General features: G+C 41.1%; 3 protein-coding genes across 3 annotated transcripts in view; 1 reads left to right on the forward strand and 2 right to left on the reverse strand.

Annotated features, from left to right (window-relative positions):
* Positions 1 to 15391: 15391 nt before the first annotated feature.
* On the reverse strand, positions 15392 to 20468 carry LOC120556531 (scavenger receptor cysteine-rich type 1 protein M130-like; the record flags this gene model as incomplete). The annotated part of the gene is made up of 2 exons (XM_039796173.1): positions 15392 to 15840; positions 20390 to 20468. Coding segments are annotated over 2 exons (390 nt in total), but the record flags the coding sequence as incomplete, so codon positions are not given.
* On the reverse strand, positions 20442 to 23620 carry LOC120555444 (scavenger receptor cysteine-rich domain-containing group B protein-like). The gene is made up of 3 exons (XM_039794131.1): positions 23503 to 23620; positions 21470 to 21502; positions 20442 to 20681 (listed from the first exon to the last, which is right to left on the reverse strand). The coding sequence occupies exons 1-3, from the start codon at positions 23570 to 23572 to the stop codon at positions 20470 to 20472; spliced, it is 315 nt and encodes a 104-aa protein (XP_039650065.1). The 5' UTR covers positions 23573 to 23620; the 3' UTR covers positions 20442 to 20469.
* Positions 23621 to 24318: 698 nt separating this feature from the next.
* Positions 24319 to 25048, forward strand: part of katnb1 (katanin p80 (WD repeat containing) subunit B 1) — a gene marked incomplete at its 3' end in the record, with an annotated part of 29499 nt that continues 28769 nt past the window's right edge. Inside the window, 1 exon segment of the mRNA XM_039796174.1 lies at positions 24319 to 24492.

The raw sequence follows: 25048 nt of genomic DNA on the forward strand, positions 1-25048 counted from the left end.
CTCGTCAACTGCTCCTCTCTCCTGTGGGGTACCCCAGGGTTCTATTCTTGGCCCCATCCTGTTTTCCTTATATATGTTGCCTGTAGGGGCTATTATAAGAAAACACAACCTGTCTTTTCATTGTTATGCAGATGATTTACAAATTTATTTGCCTTTGAAACCGAATGACAGTGTTGCACTAGACTCCCTGCTTAGCTGTATTAATGAAATTAAGTTGTGGCTTTCACAAAACTTTCTTCATTTGAATGAAGCTAAAACTGAGTGTATCATCTTCAGTACTTCAGATATGCCAGACGGTCCAGCTTTGAGTTTGGGAGCCCTGGCTTCATACCTTAAGCCAGCTGTCAAAAATTTGGGGGTTACTTTTGATTGCAACATGAAATTTGATAAGCAAATCAGCAATGTTGTTAGAATGAGTTTTTTCCAGCTTTGTCTCCTGGCTAAAGTTAAGCCCTTCCTTAACAGGCATGATCTAGAAAAGGCGATTCATGCCTTTCTTAGTTCAAGGTTGGATTACTGTAATGCTCTTTATGTTGGTCTGAATCAGACCACCATCTCACAACTTCAACTTGTACAGAATGCTGCTGCTCGCTTTTTAACAAATACGTCTAGACGCGCACACATCACTCCTGTTCTCTATAACCTACATTGGCTCCCTGTGCGTTTTAGAATCGATTTCAAGATTTTATTGTTTGTTTTTAAGGCCTTAAACGGCCTGGCCCCGGAGTATTTGTCCGATATCTTAACACTGCGTGAGCACAACCGGTCCTTGCGGTCCTCAAATCAGCTGGTTTTAGAAGTCCCAAGGTCCAAGTATAAACGGTGGGGTGATCGGGCTTTTGCAGTTGCTGCCCCGAGACTAGTTACCCCCTGAAATTCGGACGACTACAGATGTAGCACTTTTTAGGTCTAGACTTAAAACTTATCTGTTTAGAAAGGCTTTTAATACATAGTAGTGGTGACAATTTCCTTCTCCTATTTTCTATGTAACCTTTTCTGATTTTATTGTTTCTATATGTCATTCTTTTTATTGTATGATATGTTATATGATGTGTGTTTTAGTCTTGGTTTCTGATGTGAAGCACTTTGGATACCTGTTGGTTACTGTAAAGTGCTATATAAATAAATGTTGATTGATTGATTAAGTCATTCCAGACACATCAAAGACAAGTACTAAAAACAACTTAATTTTTTTTACCCTTTTATTATATTATTATGTGATCGATGCCACTTTGTTCATTGGTGCTCCTTTTTATTGACAGATTTAGCTCGTATCGTCCGTTAAATTCACATGTAGCAGAATATTTATAATATAGTCCAAGTCACCGGCACAGTTGATGTGATAAAAGTTAGTTTAGTGTGAAACCGCTCAGTGGACTACATCTCTCAGGGAACTACATCTCTCGTCTCACACAAATTACATCACCTAGCTTGATGCTCAACTTGTTCGCTAGCTAGCTAGCTAGCTTAGCTCTGCTCCACAACACATGTAACGTTATCTTAACTACTGGGTTTTATCCAGTCAAGTGTTTTCAGCAGAGAAGCAAAAGAACAACAGAGATCCTCTGCTCATTAGAGTAACGTTACATCCTGGTACTATACACACACACACACACACACACACACACACACAGGTACGATACACACAGACATCGTAGCTTCAGCGAGACGTCATCCATGAAGTGTGAAGTCATTCTAATTTGTATTTTCACAGTCTGATACTTCAACAGTTTAACAATAAACTGAGACTTTCTTCGGTTGAAAGATTATCTTTCAGATTGACGAACATCATATTTGTAATCCATGGCTCAAATCAAACGGGATCAAAAATGAATTGGCCTCTCCCCATTCACTAACGTTCATATTTTTTTGAAAGAAAGGTCCCATGGAACAGAAGTAGAAGGGCGGGACTTCAGCTCTCTATAGTTTGAAATTATTGATTTAAAAATAAGTTAAGACTTAGAAGCAAGATTTCTGTGAAGGTGCTCAGCCATCCAGGCCAAAGTTATCCAAGGAGGGTTAAATTCAAGGGTCACTGGACTTGCTGGTCAAAGACGTTTGGTGTTAGGTGCCGTGTTCTGTTTTGGTGTTTTGTGTGTTTTCCGTTGGTTTGCCACTCTCTCCAGGTGTAATAAATCCTTTAAAGGTGCACTATGAGTTCCTGCATGGTCTAAGCCCAATTTCATTTTGGTCTCAAATCATAGGCACATTGTCACATGAGGCCAAATGGATAAATTAACACCATCATTTGCACACTTACACACACTTACCTCCCCCACCCCCATTGTAAAGTGTTCCCTGTAGCGTTTACTCAAGTACTGTCTATATGTTTTATGTTCTCTGTGTACCCAAGCTCTGTTTATGTATGTCAAATAGTCTCTGTACACTGAAGAAGTCACTTGATTGTAATGTGTACATCGGTCCCACATGATCAGAATGTGGCTAACTAATTTTTCTCTCTCTCTATTACTTATTTCTTGTCAAAAAACATATTTTATTCACATTAGACTGTCTATTAAAACTGTGTTAATTTAACATATTCTAAGTGTCTGACAACATTATGGGATGGATCCCTACAGAGATAGACCTTTTAGTTAAAGAGTAAGATCTTCAACAGTACTTTTAGTCTGGTTTGGTGATGGTGATTTTTGGCTGTTTCATGTTAAACAGAAACAACAAAAAGGTCTATCTCCGTAAACTATGACCCACCCAGACCTCTCAGGTGGTCTGGGTCAGGTCTGCTTGTGGTCCCCAGAGTCAGAACTAAACAGGGGGAAGCAGTGTTCAGTTTCTATGCTCCACATATGTGGAACAAACTCCCAGAAAACTGCAGGTCTGCAGCAACTCTCACTTCTTTGAAATCAAGGCTGAAGACCTATCTTTTTGATGTTGCCTTTCTTTAAATAATTGTTAATTTCTTATGCTGAAGTTGCATTGTTGAAACTGTATGACAATCTATATAAGCATATAAAGAGAAATAACCGGTGGGACCGGTCCGTTCTGGGAACGGCAAAGACTGTAGGTGGATTACGTGTACAGAGCAACGGCTTAAACATTGTCCCATACTAGCACCATAAAATCTTGTATTTTGTCTGCTTTTATATTTTTAACTGTTTTTAACTTTTTACCTTTAATGTTTAATTTCTTATACTGCACTGTAACTTTTATTCTTGTATTTTAATAATTTTTTGTAAAGCACTTTGAATTGCCCTGTTGCTGAAATGTGCTATACAAATAAAGCTGCCTTGCCTTGCCTTGCCTAATGTTGTACGACAATTAGAATATTAATCTGAGACTGTCAGCGGCAAAAACAGCACTTGGACATAAATTGAAGGTGCCCAATTGTCCTATAATTTACATTGAAGCTAGTTTGGCAGCTGCCCACTGCAGCGATCTGGCTTTATACTGAACCAATGTTGAAGATTGTTGTTCCCATCAGTAAAAATAACATAGGAAAATAGGGTCCAGGTTGAAAAACCCGAAGTTAACCTTTAAATTGTGCACTCTGTTTTCAAAGTGGTTTTACAAATGATGAAAAATATTAACCCTGTGTAAAAAAAAAAAAATCCTGAGAAAAATGTTTTCGAAAACTCTTTTTAAAATGTTTTCATAATGTCTTTACAAGGGGAAAAGTGGTCCATCTGGTATAGCAGTACCAAAGATGCCTGTTGGTTTATCGCTGACAGCTCAGTCTTTACTAAAAGAGCCGGTTTTCTAGAGAGCAAACTTTTGCTCTGTTTGCAAAAGGTTATTTCCATGCATTTAAAACTTCACCTAACCATTAAGACCAACAAACCCTATAGAGGATGTGCTTTCTACTGACACGGATTACATAATGACAGATCAACAGTTTGAAACAATAACAGCTCCTCTGAACTGAGGCCTGGTCCTCTCCTTGCAGACGGTTGGAGTCATTTTGTCAGCTCACCTGGACCGACTCCCTGATCTTGTGCTCCTATAGTAGTTCTTCCGACTTCTGTGTGTTCACATGCTCTCAAGTAGGGTGTCTACTGCTTCAGCTAATGTAGTGGTGGGCAGATCGAGGCTTCGTGAAACAATGAAACAGTTGAAGCAAATGTTCCATATTGTGTCGAGGCTTTGAAACAATCCAAAACACCCGTCTCAGCGATGACACCTAGTGGTCACTTGCAGGTGTTGATCTGAAACAACCTTGACAACGAGCCATTAAAAAAAATATGTGAAGCTTGTAAGGCTTGTAGGCTCCTCACTGTGCATAATGTTATTTTGGTCATGAAAAATGAATTAGTAAAAGAAATCAAGCCACAATGTCTCACTTTTTTATAGATTTTTATTCCAAAATATGAATTTCTCTGCTGTGGAAGGACTTAGCCTACTTCTTTTTTTACAGATAATTTCTCCAGCCTTTGATAAAATCCTCACACAAGGGACACTTGTTGATGGCATGCAAAGATATTTTTTAGCAAGGACATACAAATGAGGAAAGATTACTGCTCTCTCTTTCCAGTAAGTTAGGGGATCAGGAGTTCTGGGCAAAAACGCATAGTTGAGGTATTTTTCTCTTCCACTGTGGCAAGCAGTACTTGTGTATCATCTTGGTTTCACGGATACGATCAAAACGTTCCCATAAACTGTCCTGTGTTTCTGCTGGTGTTGATGTTGATTATGATGGGCCTGATGTTGACATTTGTGGCTCTGAATGAAAATGAAAACGGAGCTTCCATTTCTATCTATCTATCTATCTATCTATCTATCTATCTATCTATCTATCTAAAGCTATCTATCTATCTATCTATCTATCTATCTATCTAAAGCTATCTATCTATCTATCTATCTATCTATCTTAATCTATCTATGTAGCTATATATGTATCTATCTATTAATGTGTCACTGTATGTATACTCTGTCTGTCTCTAGCCTATCAGTCAATGTGTAAATTTAAATGTAAGCCTAAATATAACTAAACAAATCGCACTATAAATGTCACCATATCACCAAAAATCCGCTATCTCAAAATCAAACTCCTCTCACAAAATATGTGAAGCCTTACAAGCTTCACATATTTTTTTTAATGGCTCGTTGTCAAGGTTGTTTCAGATCAACACCTGCAAGTGACCACTAGGTGTCATCGCTGAGACGGGTGTTTTGGATTGTTTCGAAGCCTCGACACAATATGGCACATTTGCTTCAACTGTTTCATTGTTTCACGAAGCCTCAATCTGCCCACCACTAATCATAACACCATCCGCCCTGCGCTGAAAGCAAGAAGCATGAAAGAGCTTTGTGGGGGAGTTGTGCGTATGAGAGGTCTCACTCTGTAGCTAAAACAGAGACCTGAACACACAGGGTGAAAAGAGGAGCTGCAGCAATGTGCAGTACAACAAAAATATGGTGTTTTTTGAAAATTAAACCATTTGATATTCTGGTACAACCTCAAAATACAATTATGAACCTAGCATAATATGGGCGCTTTAAACTGTCTGCGAGCAACTCCAAAGCCAAAAAACAGTGAAGAGCACAGATGTGTTGTTTTCAATATTAATTAAACTTGCATGTAAGTTCAAACAATATCACTTGAATTGGCTGTTTTCATTGGGCATTGAAGCTGTTTTGCGATGATGCCAAATGCACAAATTGATCAGCGTGACGTTTTGAAGGAAATACGGAGGAATAAAGTTTACATTACTGTCAATTGACAAGATGTTGAAGTAGGAGGCCTGTTGTTTTGGGGGATATTTTGGCAGTGAGGTGGTCCGTGAGTTTCTGTTTTATTGGGTAATCGGTCCTTGGTCTGAAAAGGTTCGAGAAACACTGACCTATGGAGTAAATATCAGCATCAGTGGGCCAATCAGCACGGAGCATGCTTCTACCAAGATCTAATAATGTCTGTGATTGGCTGTCTAACGTTACACGTCGTAGAGACACGCAGGAAAAACTCTACGTTACACAGAGACGGGTGTAGACATAGTTGGAGCTGAGAAATAAATGCTAAGATTTGTACCGTAATGTGTAATGTTGTAATTTATTTTTATTTCATCATAATTAGTATCGAAAAAAGTATCTTGTAGGAACCGTTATTGAAGTCACAGTATTGGTATTGAACATTTTTTAATGATACCCAGCCCTATTTACAGATAAAGTGAAACCAAAGGATTCACTGTGTATGTTTGACATGAAAACATGATTTAAAAAAACAATCATGCCAACAATTATTATTTAAATTCTATGACCCAAATCCAAAAGATTAAGGGTCTGGCAGTGAGTAATGAAAATGGCCCAACTCGAGGGGCGGCACCAAGCATACATTTGAAAATCTCACTGCATGCAATTGGATAACATTTTGCCTTACCTCCTATTAACTCCTGATGTAATGCAGAACTAAAGTAGCCCAATAAGACTGCTGAGTTGTTCTCTCCAGTAGAGAAATACATTCAACACTTGAACATAACTTCATGATGATTTGATTGATTGGCTGTTACTCGTCTAACATCTACCAACCAGATAGTGTTGTGGGCGGGACATGAAGTGAGACTCAGTGGAGAGTGAAACAGGAGCAGAGGGAGAGACTCAGAGCTGTAGCTGAGACAAAGTGTAACACCTTTTATTTAATTAACTTTATAATAAAACACAGATACAGATCATCTGCAAACTGCCAAATATGGGACAGAGCCTTTCCAGTTGCTGCTCCACGACGGTGGAAGCTGCTGCCTTCACATATCAGATGTGCTCCCTCCATTTCTGTTTTTATATCTGGGATAAAGACCCATTATAACTCTCTAATCTCTCAATCTGGTCTCATCATGTCTATCATTCTGCTGCTTGTTGTTGGTGTTGGGATCTTCTTTTTGGGTTTTGATATTTACATTTTAATGTTCTTTTATTCAGCACTTTGATCAGGTTAATGTGTGTTTAAATGTGCTCTAGAAATAAACTTTACTTACTGAAAGGTAACATAAGAAACATTTTACAGAACGAGAGATATGTTGCTTATAATAATTAATCAGAAATCACAATCAGAACAAGTTTAATTGTTTATTAATAATGTTTATTACACAGACAATAGATTATAGATATAGACCAAGATGTAATAACAAGTTTATAACACTGACAATGCTGCAAGATACAACTATTATAAATGCATTAAAGACAATTCATATTCCTTCATATATAATATACAACATCACATAATCTTTAGATTTAAAATAAAACATCTGGAACACACAAACAAATACAAACACACACACACACAGACATACACACACACACATACAGACACACAGACACACACACAGACACACATGCACACACACATGCACACACACAAACACACACACACACACACAGACACACATGCACACACACAAACACACACACACACACACACACACAGTCATAGTTAACGTAAAGGTAAAATGATTTGTAAACAAACTCTTAGGTGACTTTAATGTTAAAAAGTGAATTCCCAACATGTCCCCTAACAGAGCAGCCCCCCACCCCCCCTCATGTGGGTCAGGGTGCAACCCAAAGCAGTGATCCCTATAATCACACACATCCACAACAAAATCAAGAAAAGATCTAACTCAATATATATACAATATAATATCATCTCTATATATACACAACATACTAATACAGATGATAAGGGAACATGTGCACCCGTTTGTTGTTTCTGTAATCTCTCTCTCTGTCTTTTGTGTTGTAGTTTAAATGTTTTCCCTGCATGAATGTGTCCCTACCCTTGTTTTAAAGCCAGTGTATACCAGGCTGTATTAAAGCCAATGATGAAATGATCATATATGCATATTAAGTGTGTGTGTGAGCTGAAAGCTGCGTTCCTCTCCGTGTCCTCAGGTTCACAACGACTACAGCAGCACAGAGCATCAGCAGCAGGACACTGAGCACTGAGCATCGCACTTTGAAGAAGGTGGAGTAAATCCCAAAGGGCTCCATGTACACTAACACAGTTCTCTCTGTTGACACACACCGGTCACCATCTGGGTTAGAAACTATACACCAGTACTCCCCTGCGTCTCCCACTGAGATATTAGAGATAACCAGGCTCCCATTACCATAGTCCCAGCTCACTCTGCTCATTCTCTGATCATACGTTACACTAAAGATTCTTCCCTCTGTTCGGTTCGACTTCATAAACCAAACATGCACCTTATCCCCTTCCCAATCTTTGCATCTGAGAGTGACTTCTTCTCCCTCTGAGAAGAGCTCTACAGCAGGGGGGGCAAATTTGGGACACACCACCAGCACATAATGTAGCCCTCTTTTAGAGGCTTTACAGAAGTAGAGACCTGTGTGATTTAACATTAGAGATGAAAACACCAGCGAGTAGTTTTGGTCTACTGAAGGAACAGTCTGGTTTTGTAGTCCTTGGTCAGTGAAGGAGTGTGTTTTGAGATTAAACTTCCTCCAACGTGGGGGCTGTTCATTAGTGGAGTCAGCAGCATTGCACGGCAACACAGCGGTCTCTCCCACTGAGCCGTAGATCATCTCATACTGTAGGATCAACTCTACAGAGTAACTGCTAACACACTGCTGTTGGTTCATCACCAGACATCTGTACTGTGTAAAGTCTGTTTTTGTGACGTTGGAAACACGAAGAGCTGATGTGTTTGTCACCACTTGGTATCTTCCTCTAATATTGTCCATCACTGATGTCGTATTGTCCCCAAAAACTCTGCTCCATGTTTCTTGCTCATATCTAGAGTCCCGTTTGAGCCACTGGATATCCAGATTATCAGCTGCTTCCTCACATGACACATCCACTGTTTCCCCAAGTCTCACTTCAAGAAGTCTCCGATCTACTGAAGTACAAACAGTAATATTAAAGTTGTTCTCATGCGTCACGTTGCCCTCAGTCCAACACTCCTCTTGGTATGAGCCAGAGTCTGAATGGGTCAGGTTGAGGATGGTGTAAGAAGAAGGATTCACCATGCTGACAAGTCGTTGTTTCAGGTGTTCAGGTACTGAGGAGCTGTTGGACCAGAGGTCATAGGTGTTCCACAGGACAAGCTTCTCCTCACCAACAGATCTGGAGATCAGGCAGGAGTTGGTGTTGTTGGGGAGCTTGAAGGTGTAATTGGTCCTTTCCTTTTGGATGATGATCCGTTCTTCTGCATGGATGTTGTTGATGAGAGCAAACAGCAGGAAGGAGAGCTCTGTGACTGCAGCCATTCTGCTCTGAGGTCGACAAACACTGACACCACTCAGCTCATATACGCTCTACACCAACCCTCATCAGCAGCTGCTCTTTTTCTTTTTTTTTTAATCACACATGACTTCTTTATCTCATCATCAGAGGAAACTTTGCAGCATCAGCTCTCTATCCAGTAATCAATGTCCTTTACATGACTCTAAAACCACAGAGACTTACGTGACTTCATACACACATTATTCAGAGAGGAGAGGAAACAAGCAGATATAAGAGAGAGGGGTGTGTGTGTGTGTGTGTGTGTCTGTTTGCCAATGCTGTGTGTAGCCCGGAGTAACGTTAGTCCTGCTGTGGCTCCAGCCCGGAGTAACGTTAGTCCCACTGTGTACGTGCCAGAGGCCACCAAATTGGGACTTTTACGGCCAAAAATTTCTCCTGGGGGGCATGTCCCCAGACCCCACTACACCGCCTTTCCGAATCAGAAAGCAAGCACCGGGCGCTCCCTCTGTGAAAGGCACGGTAGACATAGTTGGCCGTGGCTGTCTATGTGTTCATATAACTTTATACATCCTTGAACTGGCTAGAATCATTGCACACATCCTCTCCGAGGAGTGCACCAGCAGTAAAATTGCCCAGAGGAAGTTCATGCAGCAACTGGCAGAGGAGCTGAGAGTGGAGTTTATGGAGGAAAAAAAGGGCAGCGGCGCACGGTCCGATCAGCACTGCATACCACAGCACATGCATAAATGGAGGTAGTGCCAGGTTAGGTTATAAATGTTCAAATAAGATACTTTTAGGTGTTATTTGCCTGTTATGAGTTATGTTGAATGAATTTCCATACTATATTTTTCGGGATATGAATGTAGCCTATAATTACGGTTTACTATGCCATGATATGAATTATTGAAAATGTATAATTAAACTCGTTAAAATGTACATTTGGTGTTATTTCGTTTTCCTAAAGATATCCTAACACAATATGCATTAATATCACAATTGGGTAATTATCATGAGCGATTATAGAGTTTGGAATCTATCCAGTAATCAATGTCCTTTACATGACCCTAAAACCGCAGAGGCTTACGTGTCTTCATGCACACATTATTCAGAGAGGAGAGGAAACATCCAGAGATAAGAGAGAGGGGTGTGTGTGTTTGTGTGTCTGTGTCTGTGTGTCCGTGTGTGTGTGTGTGTGTGTGTGTGTGTGTGTGTGTGTGTGTGTGTGTGTGTGTGTGTGTATGTGTGAGCTGTGAGATTGACAGAGCGAAGGAGACATCCAGGAGAAAGAGGAGGAAGGGAGAACGTGCTCCTCACCCCTCCTTCAGGTAAGTCTCTCTTGTCATTATAAGCTGAGTTCTACACATGAGGAGGAGGCCACTACTTCCATTTGTTAACATCAAAATCATCGGAGAAACTAAAGAAAAGGCCTTAAACATGGGAGAGAGAGCCTGTTATTAATGCTTGTGTTTTACCTTTTGTTATTTTTTATTTGCATGGCTTGTTTTGTTTGCAGTGTATTTAATTTCCACATTTAGTTTGTCTCATCCCTTCGTTGTATATAATAGATTTATGATTCCACGTGGAAGGTGTGTTGTTTTTGATTCTTGCATACCTGCAAACTCAGAAGGGCTGAAAACGGTGACACATCATGATTTTGAAGCGTGGAGGATACACATATGCATCCTTGAAAATTTTTCGAACGAAGGACTCAGTCCTTGACGTTGGAACAGTCCTTCGACAGACTTCGATGACGTATTGTGCTCGAAATTCAGGCTACGAAGGATCCTTCCTTGACTTTGAGAAACACCTAGTGAATGAAATTAACCGCGGAGAATTCGAACACCTCTACAAAATGGAGAACACACTATATAGGGAACTATATCCATGTTAGGGAACGGTTTCCAACACCGCTACACCCAGATGTGCACCAAAAACCCAAACAGGCATACCGAGACCTGCTTGATGAGGTGCTCTCGGTACGCTTTCCAACCGACTTTGGAGCGGTTGGTTTGGGGTGAGGATGTGACCCGATCTGAAACAATTATCTATCTATATTTTTTGGGGTAAAAATTTTAAATAACTTTTGTTTCAACATTTTGGTCGTCTTTTTTTTTTTACACTTTCGTCGCTTTCCACCCAATGTTTTTGTCCCTTTTTTAAGATTATTTTCTGGCATTTAGGCCTTTAGTGACTGGGCAGCTTAGAAATGAAAGGGGAGAGAGGAAGGGGGGGAATGACATGTAGGAAAGTGCTGCAGGTCAAAATCAAACTCACAACTTCTGCACCAAGGACTGAGCCTCTTTACATGGGCACTCGCTCTACCACCCAGGCACCCAGTTTTTGAAGCTTTTTCCAACATCCTTATATCAATTTATTTCTCTCTAAATGCTACTAAATTGAATAAAACAACCACATTCAATGAAAGTAGTGAACTGATCATTTATTTTACTTGTGAAGAGCGTTGTAGGAAACCATCCACGTTACTTTTCTTTGAAAATTTGGTTGAAAGAAAACCCAAATTTCTGATATAGAAACTTTTTGACCCGAGGACAACAGGAGGCTTAAAATCAGCTCATTCACAGAGTCTTATATTTTATTAAAGCGGTTTTATTTCCTTTAAACACAACAGATGAAAGCCAAACATTTGTTACAGTGATCTTCATTATTTCATCTCTCTGAGTATTAAACCTCCCAGCAAACACGAGTCCTGAAAACTTTGTTGAAGTAGTACTAGAACATTTCTCTCTGCGTTACACGTATGTGTTTAGTTTTTTATTCTGCCATAAAAAATTTCAGATTTGGGGAATTTTTAGGCCTTTATTTTCACAGGACAGATGAAGACATGAAAGGGGAAAGAGGGGGGAATTACATGCAGCAAAGAGCCAAAGGCCAGAGTTGAACCCGCAGCCGCTGCGTCAAGTAGCAAACCCTCCTCTGGACAGGTGTGCCTGCTCTACTAACTGAGCTATCACGGCCACCTGATTTTGTCAGCAGACGTCCTAAAGTGATGTTTTAATCTTCATGTTCTCTGAAAGCTCCTGCTACATATCATGTCTTCATGTTTTCATTCACATTGTTTACTTGATTATGAGAGTATTTTCTGTCAAAACCCTTCAAGTACAAACATAATCAAAACTCATTTAGTATAAAAAGCTGCGTTACAAAAAACAATCAACAAAATAAGAAAATTCTTTAAGTAAATTCATTAAAAATCTTATTTTCAGAAATAAGCCAAAATCTTATGAAATACAAAAAAGTCCTTAACTTAAGACAAAATCCTAAATTACAAAATCAGGTAAATTACAGTAAAGTACAAAACTTAACAAACATTTTTTTCCAAAAAAATAAGAACATTTCTTAAAGGCAGGGTTAGTTACTATTTCCGATACATTACACTTTTTTATCTGTTTGAAATGTTCTTTACACCGAGACAGCAATATATAACTTTTGGGGCTCTGAAAAAGATCTGTCATCTGTAGCTGCTGCCCACCAATCACTGCCTCGCTGCCCGCTCTGAAAGAACCAATAAAAGGACTTCTTGCTCACAGATTATGAGTGATTCTTTTCCCCATAGTCGGCAAGGTAAATATTGATACCTATTCTTCACAAGCCACATATCTCCAGAACATTCCGACACTAAAATGGCATTTTTCAGACAGACATATCAGGAGAAAATTAGTCTATATCACCACATATTCAGATCCTATTTTTTCACATCTCTGCAGGGTAAATCCAGACAGCTAGCTAGATCTGTCTCTAGATCTGAGTTTTCTGTTGCACGACTAAAACTACTACTAAAACTAAAACTACTACCAAGACGATTGTGATTGGTTTAAAGAAATGCCAATAAACAGGAGCACGTTTTTCTCCCATCCAGGAATGCTGTGTGGACTAGTCAGACCTTCCTCCGCAGCGCTGTGGAGGAAGGTCTGGCAAAGCGAGTCACCAACCCTGCCTTTAGGTATAAAACATCCGCTAAATTCCTTAAAATTTTGCAAATATTTTATAAATTACAAAACTAGACAAAAGTTTTTTGAAATAGAAAAAAAATATCTTATTTATAAAAGAAAATCCTAAATAACAAAAATTTGGTACATTTCCTTAAGTACAAAAATGAGCTACATTCTTATTTACAAAAATAAGCAAATTCTTATGAAATAAGCATTAAACTGTTGTGAAAACATCCTCTAATTTTAAATATGTACATTGTTTGCGAGCTACATAACTTTGATTCCTTCATCGTATTTCTTTAATCCCAAACACTAACAACTGGTTTTGTAGTTCTATTCTACGTGAATTCGCAAGATCTCGTGGGTGGCCGCAGCCATTCTGCAACAAATCTGGACCTGGTGGGTATTGACGGACGGCAGATCTGTTTCGCAACCAGTCGGCACTCCTGCAGCTGCAGGAACATGCAGGTTATAATAATCTGGCTCAATGTCCTTCTGTCTGCACGGCATCCGCCCCCTGTTGGCCTGGAGAGACATGACAGCACACACATGTGACTTCCTGCATCACTTCTCTGTTCAGTTCAGTAATGTGGAAGTGGTGGAAACATCAGAAGTGTGGATTTGACAATGGAATGTCGGAGCAGAGGGTTTATTTTTTCAAAAAAAGGGACGTCGGACTAGTGGGCTGTAGGACCAAAGGGAATTTTTCGGGTTATTGAGAGGTCGGAACAATGGAGCATCGGAGAAATGGGCAGTCCCTGTGACAGCCAGGATGATGTAGCCAGTTTCATCAGCCTTACTTTGAGGTATGTTTTCTCTTGTTTTGGTGGGTGTGTCAGAGGTGTTACCAAATCATAAGCGGCATGTATAAACCCCACCGTATTAAAAAGGAGGTGCAAGAGGGTGTTCCACACACCACACCACACACCCTTTTTCAGGGTCCATTTAGTGATGTCATGGGACAGGCAGATGGACAGACACACTTCCATTAACACTTCTCTACACTTTAGCATGTCATTGTCCTGAATACCTTTACTGTTTAGTACAATTGAAACCACTGACTGTCACTGTGACAGAGGAAGGGACACACTGGGAATTTTACTGTAATACAATGTCATATATGTTGTCACTGGTGGGCTTACCTAAGCAGGTAAGATTCAGCATAGAAGAAGAGTAATATGATTCTGCACACTCCCTCAGAGCAGATCCAGAGTGAACACAGTCAGAGTAGATCTCCCACAAAGATCTGTGTGTGAACTCTTTTCTCTCTCCTAAAGAAACAACAGAGCCACAGTCCAATTCTCTGCAGACAACAGTTCCTTTCTTCAGAGACCAGCCAGTAATGCACTGGTCTCCATTCTCCGTGATTTTTCACCTCCAGTGTTCCTGCACAGCGACTATCTCCTCCCACCAACCTGACAGGCTCTAAACAGAAACCAGAGAGTCATGAGCAAAAGAATTTAATTAGAACAGAAATGAACCAAATCAGAGCTGCAGCTCCTCTTCTACCTGAGCAGGTGAGTCTAACAGCTTTTCCAGATGAGCAGGTGTTTCTATCTGAGCCTGAGCTTCTACAGTCCAGGAGAGCAGACTCATTGGCCCTCATTTATCAAAAGTGCGTACACCAAATTTCCAGCGTACACCTGGCGTACACCCAAAACCACGGTGACTTTGAGATTTATCAATATGGACATTGGCGTACGGCACGCTCAAATCCTACGCCAGCTCAGGAGGTGGTGTACACATGTGTACGCACGTTTTGAGTTAGTGCGGAAATGCGCAGAAAAACAATTCCTAACACCCCAAAACGCACTGACAAACTAAAAGAAGACCTCTATGCGCCGGTCTGCAACATTGTTTTAGCCTAGCGGGGCGGAGGACGCACGCTCTCCCTCAGCTGTTGCCTCGTTCCGACTCTTGAAAAAAAACACGAGTGAAATAAAAGACACTGCATAAACTCTGCTACCGTGTGTTTATTTAAATATAAGTACACCTACATGTAGGCCTAAGAGATTGCAATAGAAGCCTGTATATTACTATTAGCACTATATAATACATGTGTCAAGGATGTATAAATTAAATAGGCTAAACTTCAGCTGGAGTCCGATTTACTATGGCAACACTGTTGACCGCATCAGTGATCTCTTTCCATTCCGCATTCTTTCTCCAGCCTTTAATACCAGTTTTCAGGCTGACAAATAGTACACACGTTAGTGCAAATGAACCGGAGATATCAGGGTTTCAATCTCCACCTCTGAAAAGTGCTGCTTCTCAGCCGGATTACGTCTCACCATGTCGTAAATTGTAGGGGCGAGGCCTCAAAACCGAGAATATATTGGGGCGTGTTATTCTAATGACGATCGTTTTCAGCCGCGGCATTTATCAAGGGCAGGTATTGCGTACACCTGGATTTCAAAGGTACGCACAGCTTCATAAATCAGGCGGTGTGTATGAGTGTAAGCATAATCGTACGCCAACATATACACCCGTTTCTACGCAAGAATGATAAATGAGGGCCATTGCCTCTACACTGGAACTCTTTGGTCCTCATTCGAGCCTCCACTTCTCCATAGAGCGCCCCCAGGAGGACTGAAGGAGCCCCACAGCCAAGCTCCCTACAGACCACCTCCACATCCTGCTGGTCAAAGTCATCTTCACACACTGAGGACCAGCGCTGGGTAGACTGGTTAGTCTTTACCTCCAGTTTGCCTGAGCACAGACTGGTCCCATTCACCAGCCTGACAGAGTCTGGAGAGATGATAGAAGATAAAATAGAGAGAGAGAAAAGACAGCAGACACAAAATAAAAAGATGTCATGAAACAGCAATTCAGTGATTCAAACTGGACTCAGCACAGTTCAAACAGAAGTTGATTATTAACAACAGAACAATATTTCATTATAACACCGCAGACTGCAGCAATGTTAAATTAAATTTACATTAATACACTATACAATTGTTTTAAATTTTTTAACACTTTTAATGGGTTTTCTAACAATTACACGTTATCAGCATCTGCAGATTTCTCTATCCTCTGTTCCTTCTGCTCAGGTAATCCACAATCTTTAAATACACTCGTACTGCCATTTACTGGTGAGAGGGTGAACACTAAATTTCAGACAGTACTAACAATATAACTATGCACCTTTTTTTACAGTCCATGCACAAACAATAATTTAAACTGTATTATGCACTGTATTGCCCTAATGTACTCAACTAGAAAATGCATTTCCTGCAGAAAATGCATGTGAATGCTGAGAAGCTAAATTCCTTAAACAGAACTGGATTGCTGGCTTAAAGGTCCCATGGCATGAAAATTTCACTTTATGAGGTTTTTTAACATTAATATGAGTTCCCCCAGCCTGCCTATGGTCCCCCAGTGGCTAGAAATGGTGATAGGTGTAAACCGAGCCCTGGGTATCCTGCTCTGCCTTTGAGAAAATGAAAGCTCACATGGGCCAATCAGGAATCTTCTCCTTATAAGGTCATCAACGCTAGTTGATGGATTAAACTTTAAACCGCAAACACCAAGTATTTTTGGGGGCTTTTTCCCTTTATTAGATAGTGACAGTGGATAGACATGAAAGGGGGAGAGAGATGGGGGATGACACGCAGCAAAGGGCAGCAGGTTGGATTCAAACCCGGGCTGCAGGACTCAGCCAACATGGGGCGAACGCTCTTACTGGGTGAGCTAGAGGCCGCCCCCACATCTTCCTTTTTTAAGAAGGACTTCAGTGCCGTTCTTTGTTCTTTTCTCAAAGAAAAGCTGAACTCCAAGTCTTCCAGAGTCGCGTCCAAAACCGATTCCAAAGACCGCTGTTCACCAGTAGCAGGGGCCATCTTCTTTGTTTTCAAGTAGCAAGGAATTCACACGGAACTGCCACAACTCCGCCATCATTATGTTAAGACCCGCCCACCAATGTGATTGGCCTGACCAGAGTTTGGTTTTTCCAGCTCGCAAGCCAACGGAGAGTTGCTAGATGACCCTGTCTGCAAATTACATTTTCTGCTGCTAGGGTGCGTCTAGATTTTTAGGCTAGGAAATTGGTGGATGAAATTAGGATCAATCAGCAGTCTCCAATATTTTCAAAAAGTAAGAATAGAATTTCGTAGTTGTATAAAACTCCTAAGGGATGATAGATTTGAATGGATGATGTGCATAAAAATCAGCCGACGCATATTTAAGGTACAGTAGGAAAAGACTTATAAAACTAACTTTCTGTCATATCTGCTGAAGTAGTTCTATATTCCAGTAGAACTACATGAAGCAGGTCATTTAAAAACTGACACCACCTACAGCCTGTAGTGTTCAGATTTACCAATCAGGGCCAGGGGGAGTGTCTAACTGCGTGTCAATCACTGCTCATGCACACACATTCATTCTCCCTCGTGGGGGGAGGGGCTTAGGAGACCGTTTTGGGCTTCAGCGGAAAGGGGGGGAGGGACTGAGAAGTTGTCGATGTTCAAATTTTTTGGCTAAGTCCTGGATCTTCACAATCCTACCTACAGCACCTTTAATAGCTAGAGAGACAGAGAGAGAGAGAGAGAGAGAGACAGAGACAGAGAGAGAGACAGAGAGAGACAGAGACAGAGACAGAGAGAGAGAGACAGAGAGAGAGAGACAGACAGAGACAGAGAGAGAGAGACAGACAGAGACAGAGACAGAGAGAGAGTAAACTCGTGGTAATAAAAAGGCAGAACGCTCTCTATCCATGGGCTCTAAAATCAAGCTGTTCCACTCAGCGCTCCCCCTAGAGCACAAAGTGTCAAACTCAAGGCCCAGGGGCCAAATCGGGCCCCTCACAAATTTTGATCCGGCCCGCATATTAGGTTCACAATGAATCAGAAACAGAATTTGTCAGATTTGCCAACATTGAGATTTTAAAATCCCCACAGAACCGGTGAGTTTGCATATTCAGGCTGTGAAACAGGTTGTTGTGAGTCGGCTGAGTGGTAGCCGCCTTTTAAAAATGTAATCATTGTTCTGCTTGATTAGTTAAACTCTATGATGGCTAAGGAACTATTTTGCTAACTTTTTTAGGGCTTTATGTTGGCCAAATTGTAAGTGAGAAGATGCAATAATACAGTCAAAGATATTTAACTTTTTCGAATAAATAAAAGCATGTCAATAAAACTATTAAAAATTTTCTTGATTGCTTTGACTGGGATCCACTCGGTTTTCATCATCACAGTCTCAGCAGAGCAGAAGACACCTCTTGCAAATGTGTTAACCCTTTCTCATTGGATTGACACATTTTCCCCACCATTTTGCAGAACAGTTAACACAGATGTCATTCAAGCAGTCCAAACTCCATTGTTTTAGCTATGGTAACCAAACAGAAACCATCTGGTCCTAACTATTAGAAACTACCTGCTATCAGTATGAAATCACTGAAGCACCTGTTTGACACTCCTTCACACAAATCTTCAATTAGCAATCAGTGTGCAGGGTTAGGTCATGTGGCCCCATAGACCAGTCTGCAGGGTTAGGCCATGTGGCCCCATAGACCAGTCTACAGGGTTAGGCCATGTGGCCCCATAGACCAGTCTACAGTATTTACAGTATTTCAGTTTTCAGCCACATTTTGAAAATAAGAATCAATGGAATCAATGAAATTTGCATCAAAGCATTTCTGATTCTGGATCCAATTCTTGGCAAGAAGGCAAATTTGGCCCTGGCATGAAAGCTACATCCAGTAATAGGCTACAATGACAAGCAATGGTGCACTGATTCTCACTGAGTGCTGTATTTTGTATTTTGCTGTCCACTGTGTAATGGTTGATCGGAAGAGCTCAAACACTTGTTTGCAAGTTGTGTTGTTTGATGGCAAAATTTTCTTTTGTTGCATATTTTAAATGTTTGGGCACGGTTAGAGCCTTTTGCAAACAAAATGTGTCATTTTGACCATCAGTGCCACTGTTTCGGCCTGTGTGTTAACTGTTTTGAAAATGTGGAGTTTAAGTTGACTGCTGCATCAAAGCAATCAAGAAAAACTGTAATGTTTGGCCCTTGATGTAATTTTCATTTTTAGTGAAACTGAGTTTGACACCCCTGCCCTAGAGGCCTGAAGAACTTCCGTTGTGTAATCTGGATGCAGCGATTTTTTTTGTTGCATTTGTTTTCAGGGATTGTGTGCTTTTCTTTTTACATTGTTTCTGTATTTGCAGCGCGTTTGTGTATTTGGTTGTGTTGTGTGTATTTGCAGTGTGTTTGTGTATTTGGTTGTGTTGTGTGTATTTGCAGTGTGTTTGTGTATTTGGTTGTGTTGTGTGTATTTGCAGTGCATTTGTGTATTTGGTTGTTTGTGTGTATTTGCAGTGCATTTGTGTATTTGGTTGTTTGTGTGTATTTGCAGTGCATTTGTGTATTTGGTTGTGTTGTGTGTATTTGCAGTGTGTTTGTGTATTTGGTTGTGTTGTGTGTATTTGCAGTGTGTTTGTGTATTTGGTTGTGTTGTGTGTATTTGCAGTGTGTTTGTGTATTTGGTTGTGTTGTGTGTATTTGCAGTGCATTTGTGTATTTGGTTGTTTGTGTGTATTTGCAGTGCATTTGTGTATTTGGTTGTGTTGTGTGTATTTGCAGTGTGTTTGTGTATTTGGTTGTGTTGTGTGTATTTGCAGTGTGTTTGTGTATTTGGTTGTGTTGTGTGTATTTGCAGTGTGTTTGTGTATTTGGTTGTGTTGTGTGTATTTGCAGTGTGTTTGTGTATTTGGTTGTGTTGTGTGTATTTGCAGTGCATTTGTGTATTTGGTTGTGCTGTGTGTATTTGCAGCATGTTTGCTGAATGCTGCACATGTGTTGTTAAATGAATGAAGATGTTTTCTTAATTTGCTTGTGTTTTGTCTATTTGCGTATATTTCAGTAAGTTGCAGTGCGTTTGCCCCCGTCGGCCACCGTATACCTCCCCTCTAACAATCTGTCAGCGATTCAAACGATTCTCCAAGACTCTGCTCATTCTCTCAGACTCTCATGATGAACTGAATCTTCTTTGCGCAAAGAATAAGAATAAGAATAAGACTTTGTTGAGAGAAGCCTTAGTTCAGATCTCACCTAGTGGAATTTCCACCACAATAGGCAATGCAGAGACAGAAAGGGAAACTTTGCAAATGGTAACAAAGCTTCAGTACCAAAAATAATCCACAGTTGCATTGCAGTGACTGTCTTTTAAGGTTCCGTCAAAACGTTCTGTGAGACGTGACCAATCACCACACTGCCCACAGAGAAGAGGGTGTGTCAATTATCAATTATTACTGTCATAGATTACATATGTAGAAGGTGATGTCACTAATGGGCTTACCTGAGCAGGTGAGATCCAGGAAATAGGGAGCGGAATATGATTCTGCACACTCCCTCAGAGCAGATTGGGGCTGAACACAGTCAGAGCTGATCCTCCACACAGATCTGTCTGAGGACTTTGTTCTCTCTCCTAACAGCAGAGCCACAGCCCAACTCTCTGCAGGCAACAGCTGCTGTCTTCAGGGTCCAGTCAGGGTCCATTTCAAAGTAATACACTGGTCTCCATTCTCCCAGATGTTCCAGCTCCAGTATTCCTGCACAGCGACTGTCTCCTCCCACCACCCTGATAGATTCTGAACAGTAACCAGAGTAATCAGCAAAAGAAGTCAATTTAATTAAAAGGAAAGATTAAACATAAACCACTGATCATGCCTTAAAGGTCCAGGGTGTAATGTTTTTAGTTGTTCATTATCAAAAATCTGTGTTGCCCGTTCACCAACTTGTCCTTTTTCATGAATATTTACCTCCACCATTAATCAAGTATTCCTATTGGCTGGAAATTTAACATATGGGTTTGCATGAACTGGGGTAGACGCTCCATATTCATGTTCATCTAGAAATACATTAGCTGGTAAGAGACATACAGGACACACTGCTCCGCCTTTGTGTGTGTGTGTGTGTGTGTGTGTGTGTGTGTGTGTGTGTGTGTGTGTGTGTGTGTGTGTGTGTGTGTGTGTGTGTGTGTGTGTGTGTGTGTGTATAAGGGACATACAGGACATACTGCTCCACCTTTCATGTTTTCTCTGTCACATGATAAACTCTCAGCTGCTGCTAATGCTGCTAACGCTGCTAACGCTGCTAACGCTGCTAACGCTGCTAACGCTGCTAACGGGTATGGTAGCTTCCCGGCCCCGGTGGCGAGTTTGAAGAAGGAAACATGGAGGACCACACGGATTCAGAATCCAAATTTCAGAGTCTTCTTCTTCACCCAGAAAGAGCAAAGGCTACTGTAGCTGTAATACCTACTTTAAACTGCGTGATGCAAGAGAGTTGATTGTGATATATGATCTCAACGCTAGATGGGAGAAATTCCCATACACTGGACCTTTAATTATTCCCTCCCCTTTTTCTCTAGACGTACCTGTTGAGTTGTGTTTTCCTTCAGCCTGGAGTCCTAAAATGAAAATCGGAAGATAAACATTAGTATAAAGCAGCATTATTGGACCACAGCCATGGACAAACAAACAATTTCAAGGCCATCTATGTGCTCACTCTCATAGGTTAAACCTTGTCCTGTCAGCTGTGGCCCGGACATCGCTGGATGCCTCAACTTTTTTTTACTTTCTCAACACCTTGCACACCTTCATGTCACGTCATGCCCGTTTCCTTAACGCGCAAAGAGAGATGCGGCCCGATCAGAGGTCATTGGAATTGGAGCGAGGGTGTGACACCAGGTGCGATTCAAGATCGGCCGCAGTGACAAAAGTTTTCATTCTGTATGATGTTATCGTGGAGAGGCAGGTACAGTACGCGGAAGAGGAGGGACAGAGTGAGCTTGAGGCACAGTCACTCCTTCAGCAGATCAGAACAAAAAAGTTCATATTCCTCCTTGTACTTTTCAAACAGTTGTTCAGTAAATCAGAGTTCACGTCTAAAAGCCTCCAGTCCATCACCACATCTGTGACAGACACGGTTGATTTGATCAAAAACCTCAAACAAGAACTGATAAACATTCGCTCCAGTGACTGTGCATTCTCAGAGATGTTGGCAACAACAAATAAGATGATGGAGGATCAGGATGTCGAGAACTGGGATGTACCCAGTCCCCCCCGCTCAAGAAAGCTCCCAGACCAATTTGAGGGAAGTATTGTCACATGCACGTTGGGGAAATCGACAAGAGTGAGGAGTGACAGTGACCTGCGCAACATTTCCAACACGCTAATAGACTGCCAGCTTAATGAACTGAACACTCGATTCCACCGTGACACCTATGGCCTCATGGCATCTGCGGCAATCCTGATGTCCCCTAGCCTTGATACAAATGACACCACCTTGGCCACTTAGCGAACTCTCCCAATGATGCAGGGAGGCGCTTCCACATAACCATATCAGAGTCGGAGCTCGCAGTGTTTGTGCAACTCATAGAGAGGAAGAAAAAAAGAGGAGAACATCTCAAAAGTCTCGTTGAAGTGATGGACATATGCAATGAGGACGTTTTCCCGAATATCCATGCTTTCTTAAAAGCTCTGATAACACTGCCAATGACATCCTGTACAGTTGAACGCGTCTTTTCCAGTGTCAACCGGATTAAAACACCAAATAGGAGCACCATGCTTACTTTTCGCCTTACATCCCTCTTTCTGTTGACATTTGAGAGAGAGCTTACAGTAACTTTCGACTTCGATGAAATCACTGACATTTTCAAGAGCAAACTCCACCGACTACTCCTGTAATTTCAGAGAGATAGGTAGGCCCTAGCATGCCTTTTCCTACTGATCTGTTAAACAATTTGATTTGCAATGAATGAATATTCTTCTCATGCTCTCTCCCATGCCTATCTATTTTCACGTTTGGAAATCTTTTAAAGGAATACGCCACCGTTTGTTGAAATTGGGTTATTCACCGTCTCCTCTATATTTATATAGGTGGGCAAATGCATTTTTGTCTCAGTGCATGCATTGTCTTAGTTTAGCTTAGCGTAATGAATGGAATCCTTTGTGGCCGTGTAGCATGTTATCTCTCTCTCTCTCCTCCCCTCTCTCTCTCTCTCTCTGTAACGCTAAAGACAGGCACACAAATACTTGCTGTTTTTATCAATGGAGTCTGGTAGCTTTGAAGAGAGCAGAGATAACGGTTCCACGTTTAAAGGGTCTTTCTGTCAGCAAGTGCTGAACATATTCTAAATATAGCACAACTTAATAGGATACTTTAAACCAGCTCTGTTTCATGGCAGTGTGTGTGGACATGAACGGCTTCCCTCCGTGGCACCAGCTTAGTCTAAAGTTTTTTTTGTTCTCAGACTCAGAGTGAAACATAACATATTGTGCAAAGGAATTCAAATCATAGCTGTTGTATGTGGGGCGGCTGTGGCTCAGAAAAAAAACTTGCTGTTGGTGTGTGTTACATACAACTCTTTGAATAATAACAGTTTAAATGTTTAAAGCAGAGTCCTACCTGAGCTCCACAGCAGCAGCAGCAGGTGATCCATGTCCAGGTGAAGCATGTCTCTGCCGTCTGAGCCCATCTGATTCCCGTGTGTGTGTCCTAACTCTTATCTGTGTACAGGCAGAGGTGGAGCATCTGTAGTTTGACGCTGAAGTGCATTTCTGTGAAACTGATAACTTGACAGGGATGTTGTGGTTTCTGTTTCCATGACAACCTAGGTGACTGAGATGTCCCCATGCTGTCAGTCTTCTTATCATTACTTCCGTTCAACGTGTGAACAGCAGCAGGGGGAGCAAGGGCATAAAAAAAGGGACATGTGATGTGTGAACAGCAGCGTAGAGTCGTTCACACATAGGCGTAATCTCGCGAAACACGCGGGATGTTTATGCCGAAAGTTTTGAACAATACAGGAGATTAACTAATTAATAATATTATTATTTACATGAATCAAAACATTTTCACTTGATGCAGAAAAACCATAAATTGTTGCAGAAGAATTCACCAGAATAAAGGAAATTGTTTTGATGTTAAAAATGTCCTGCACTGTGTGTGTGTGTGTGTGTGTGTGTATGTTTTCTCTGTAGGTGTGTGTGTCTCTCTCTCTGTGTGTGTGTGTGTGTGTGTGTGTGTGTGCGTGCGTCCGTGTGTGTCTGTGCGAGTGTGTCTGTATGTGTGTGTGTGTCTGTGTGTTTGTGTATGTGTGTGCGTGCGTCCGTGCGTGCGTCCGTGTGTGTGTGTGTCTGTCTGTGTGTGTTTGTGTGTGCGTGTGTGTGTGTGCCTGTGCATGTGTCTGTATGTGTGTGTGTGTGTGTGTGTTAATTTGTGACATCAGCGGAAGTGACCTTTGGTTTGTCAGATGCTAACTGGTTGCTAAGCTGCAGCCGGAGACCGGAGCTCGAGACTGTCAACAACAAGTGTTTACCGGCGGCGGAGACCGATTAGCTTCTCACGGTTTAACTAACAGCCATTCAGATGATTAACGGCGGCCGACAGACCAAGGTAAGCCGACCTACCGTTACCTGCCGCGACGTGTTTCTGTTCCGTTAACAACTAACGTTATTTTAGCTTTAATTAGCTAAAACTGCTAACTAGCTTCTCAGCGGGTCACATTAGGGGATACAGCTATGGTAACGTTAACGAAAGTTAAGTTTAGGGAAAAAAGATCGTGTTTGGATTAAAATACTCCCCATGAACGAACACGCTTTTCTAGGGTGAAAGTATTAAACATGATATTGTTATTAAATAAAATAACTGTGTTATATTAGCCTAGATTTTGCTAGATTTAGCATAAGTCTGCATAACTTCCGGCCGTAGCTGTATCCCTTTTAACCACAACCCGTAACATTAGCTAACAACACTAGCTAGCTAACGTTAGCTGGGGTTCGTAAACAGTGAGTTTGTCAACTCGCCTTTAGCTAATATATTTGTAGGTCTACGTGCAGTTAAGTGTCCCAAATTATCCATACAATGTCCTTAATTAATTATGAACCTAACCCTAACCTGTGTCAAATAAGGCCCTCATCATATGGGACAATTAGTTTTTGGAAAATAATGT

Source organism: Perca fluviatilis, chromosome 3 (genome assembly GCF_010015445.1).
Source record: "Perca fluviatilis chromosome 3, GENO_Pfluv_1.0, whole genome shotgun sequence".
Lineage (NCBI taxonomy): Eukaryota > Metazoa > Chordata > Actinopteri > Perciformes > Percidae > Perca > Perca fluviatilis.

Excerpts from the sequence above, each read along its gene's own strand:
- LOC120555444 (XM_039794131.1), bottom strand. The coding sequence starts at position 23,572 with ATGGGCTCAGACGGCAGAGACATGCTTCACCTGGACATGGATCACCTG. Across the intron at positions 21,503-23,502 it reads GCTGCTGCTGTGGAGCTCAG|GACTCCAGGCTGAAGGAAAA; the intron begins GTAGGACTCTGC and ends TTTTCATTTTAG. Across the intron at positions 20,682-21,469 it reads AGGAAAACACAACTCAACAG|AATCTATCAGGGTGGTGGGA; the intron begins GTACGTCTAGAG and ends GTTACTGTTCAG.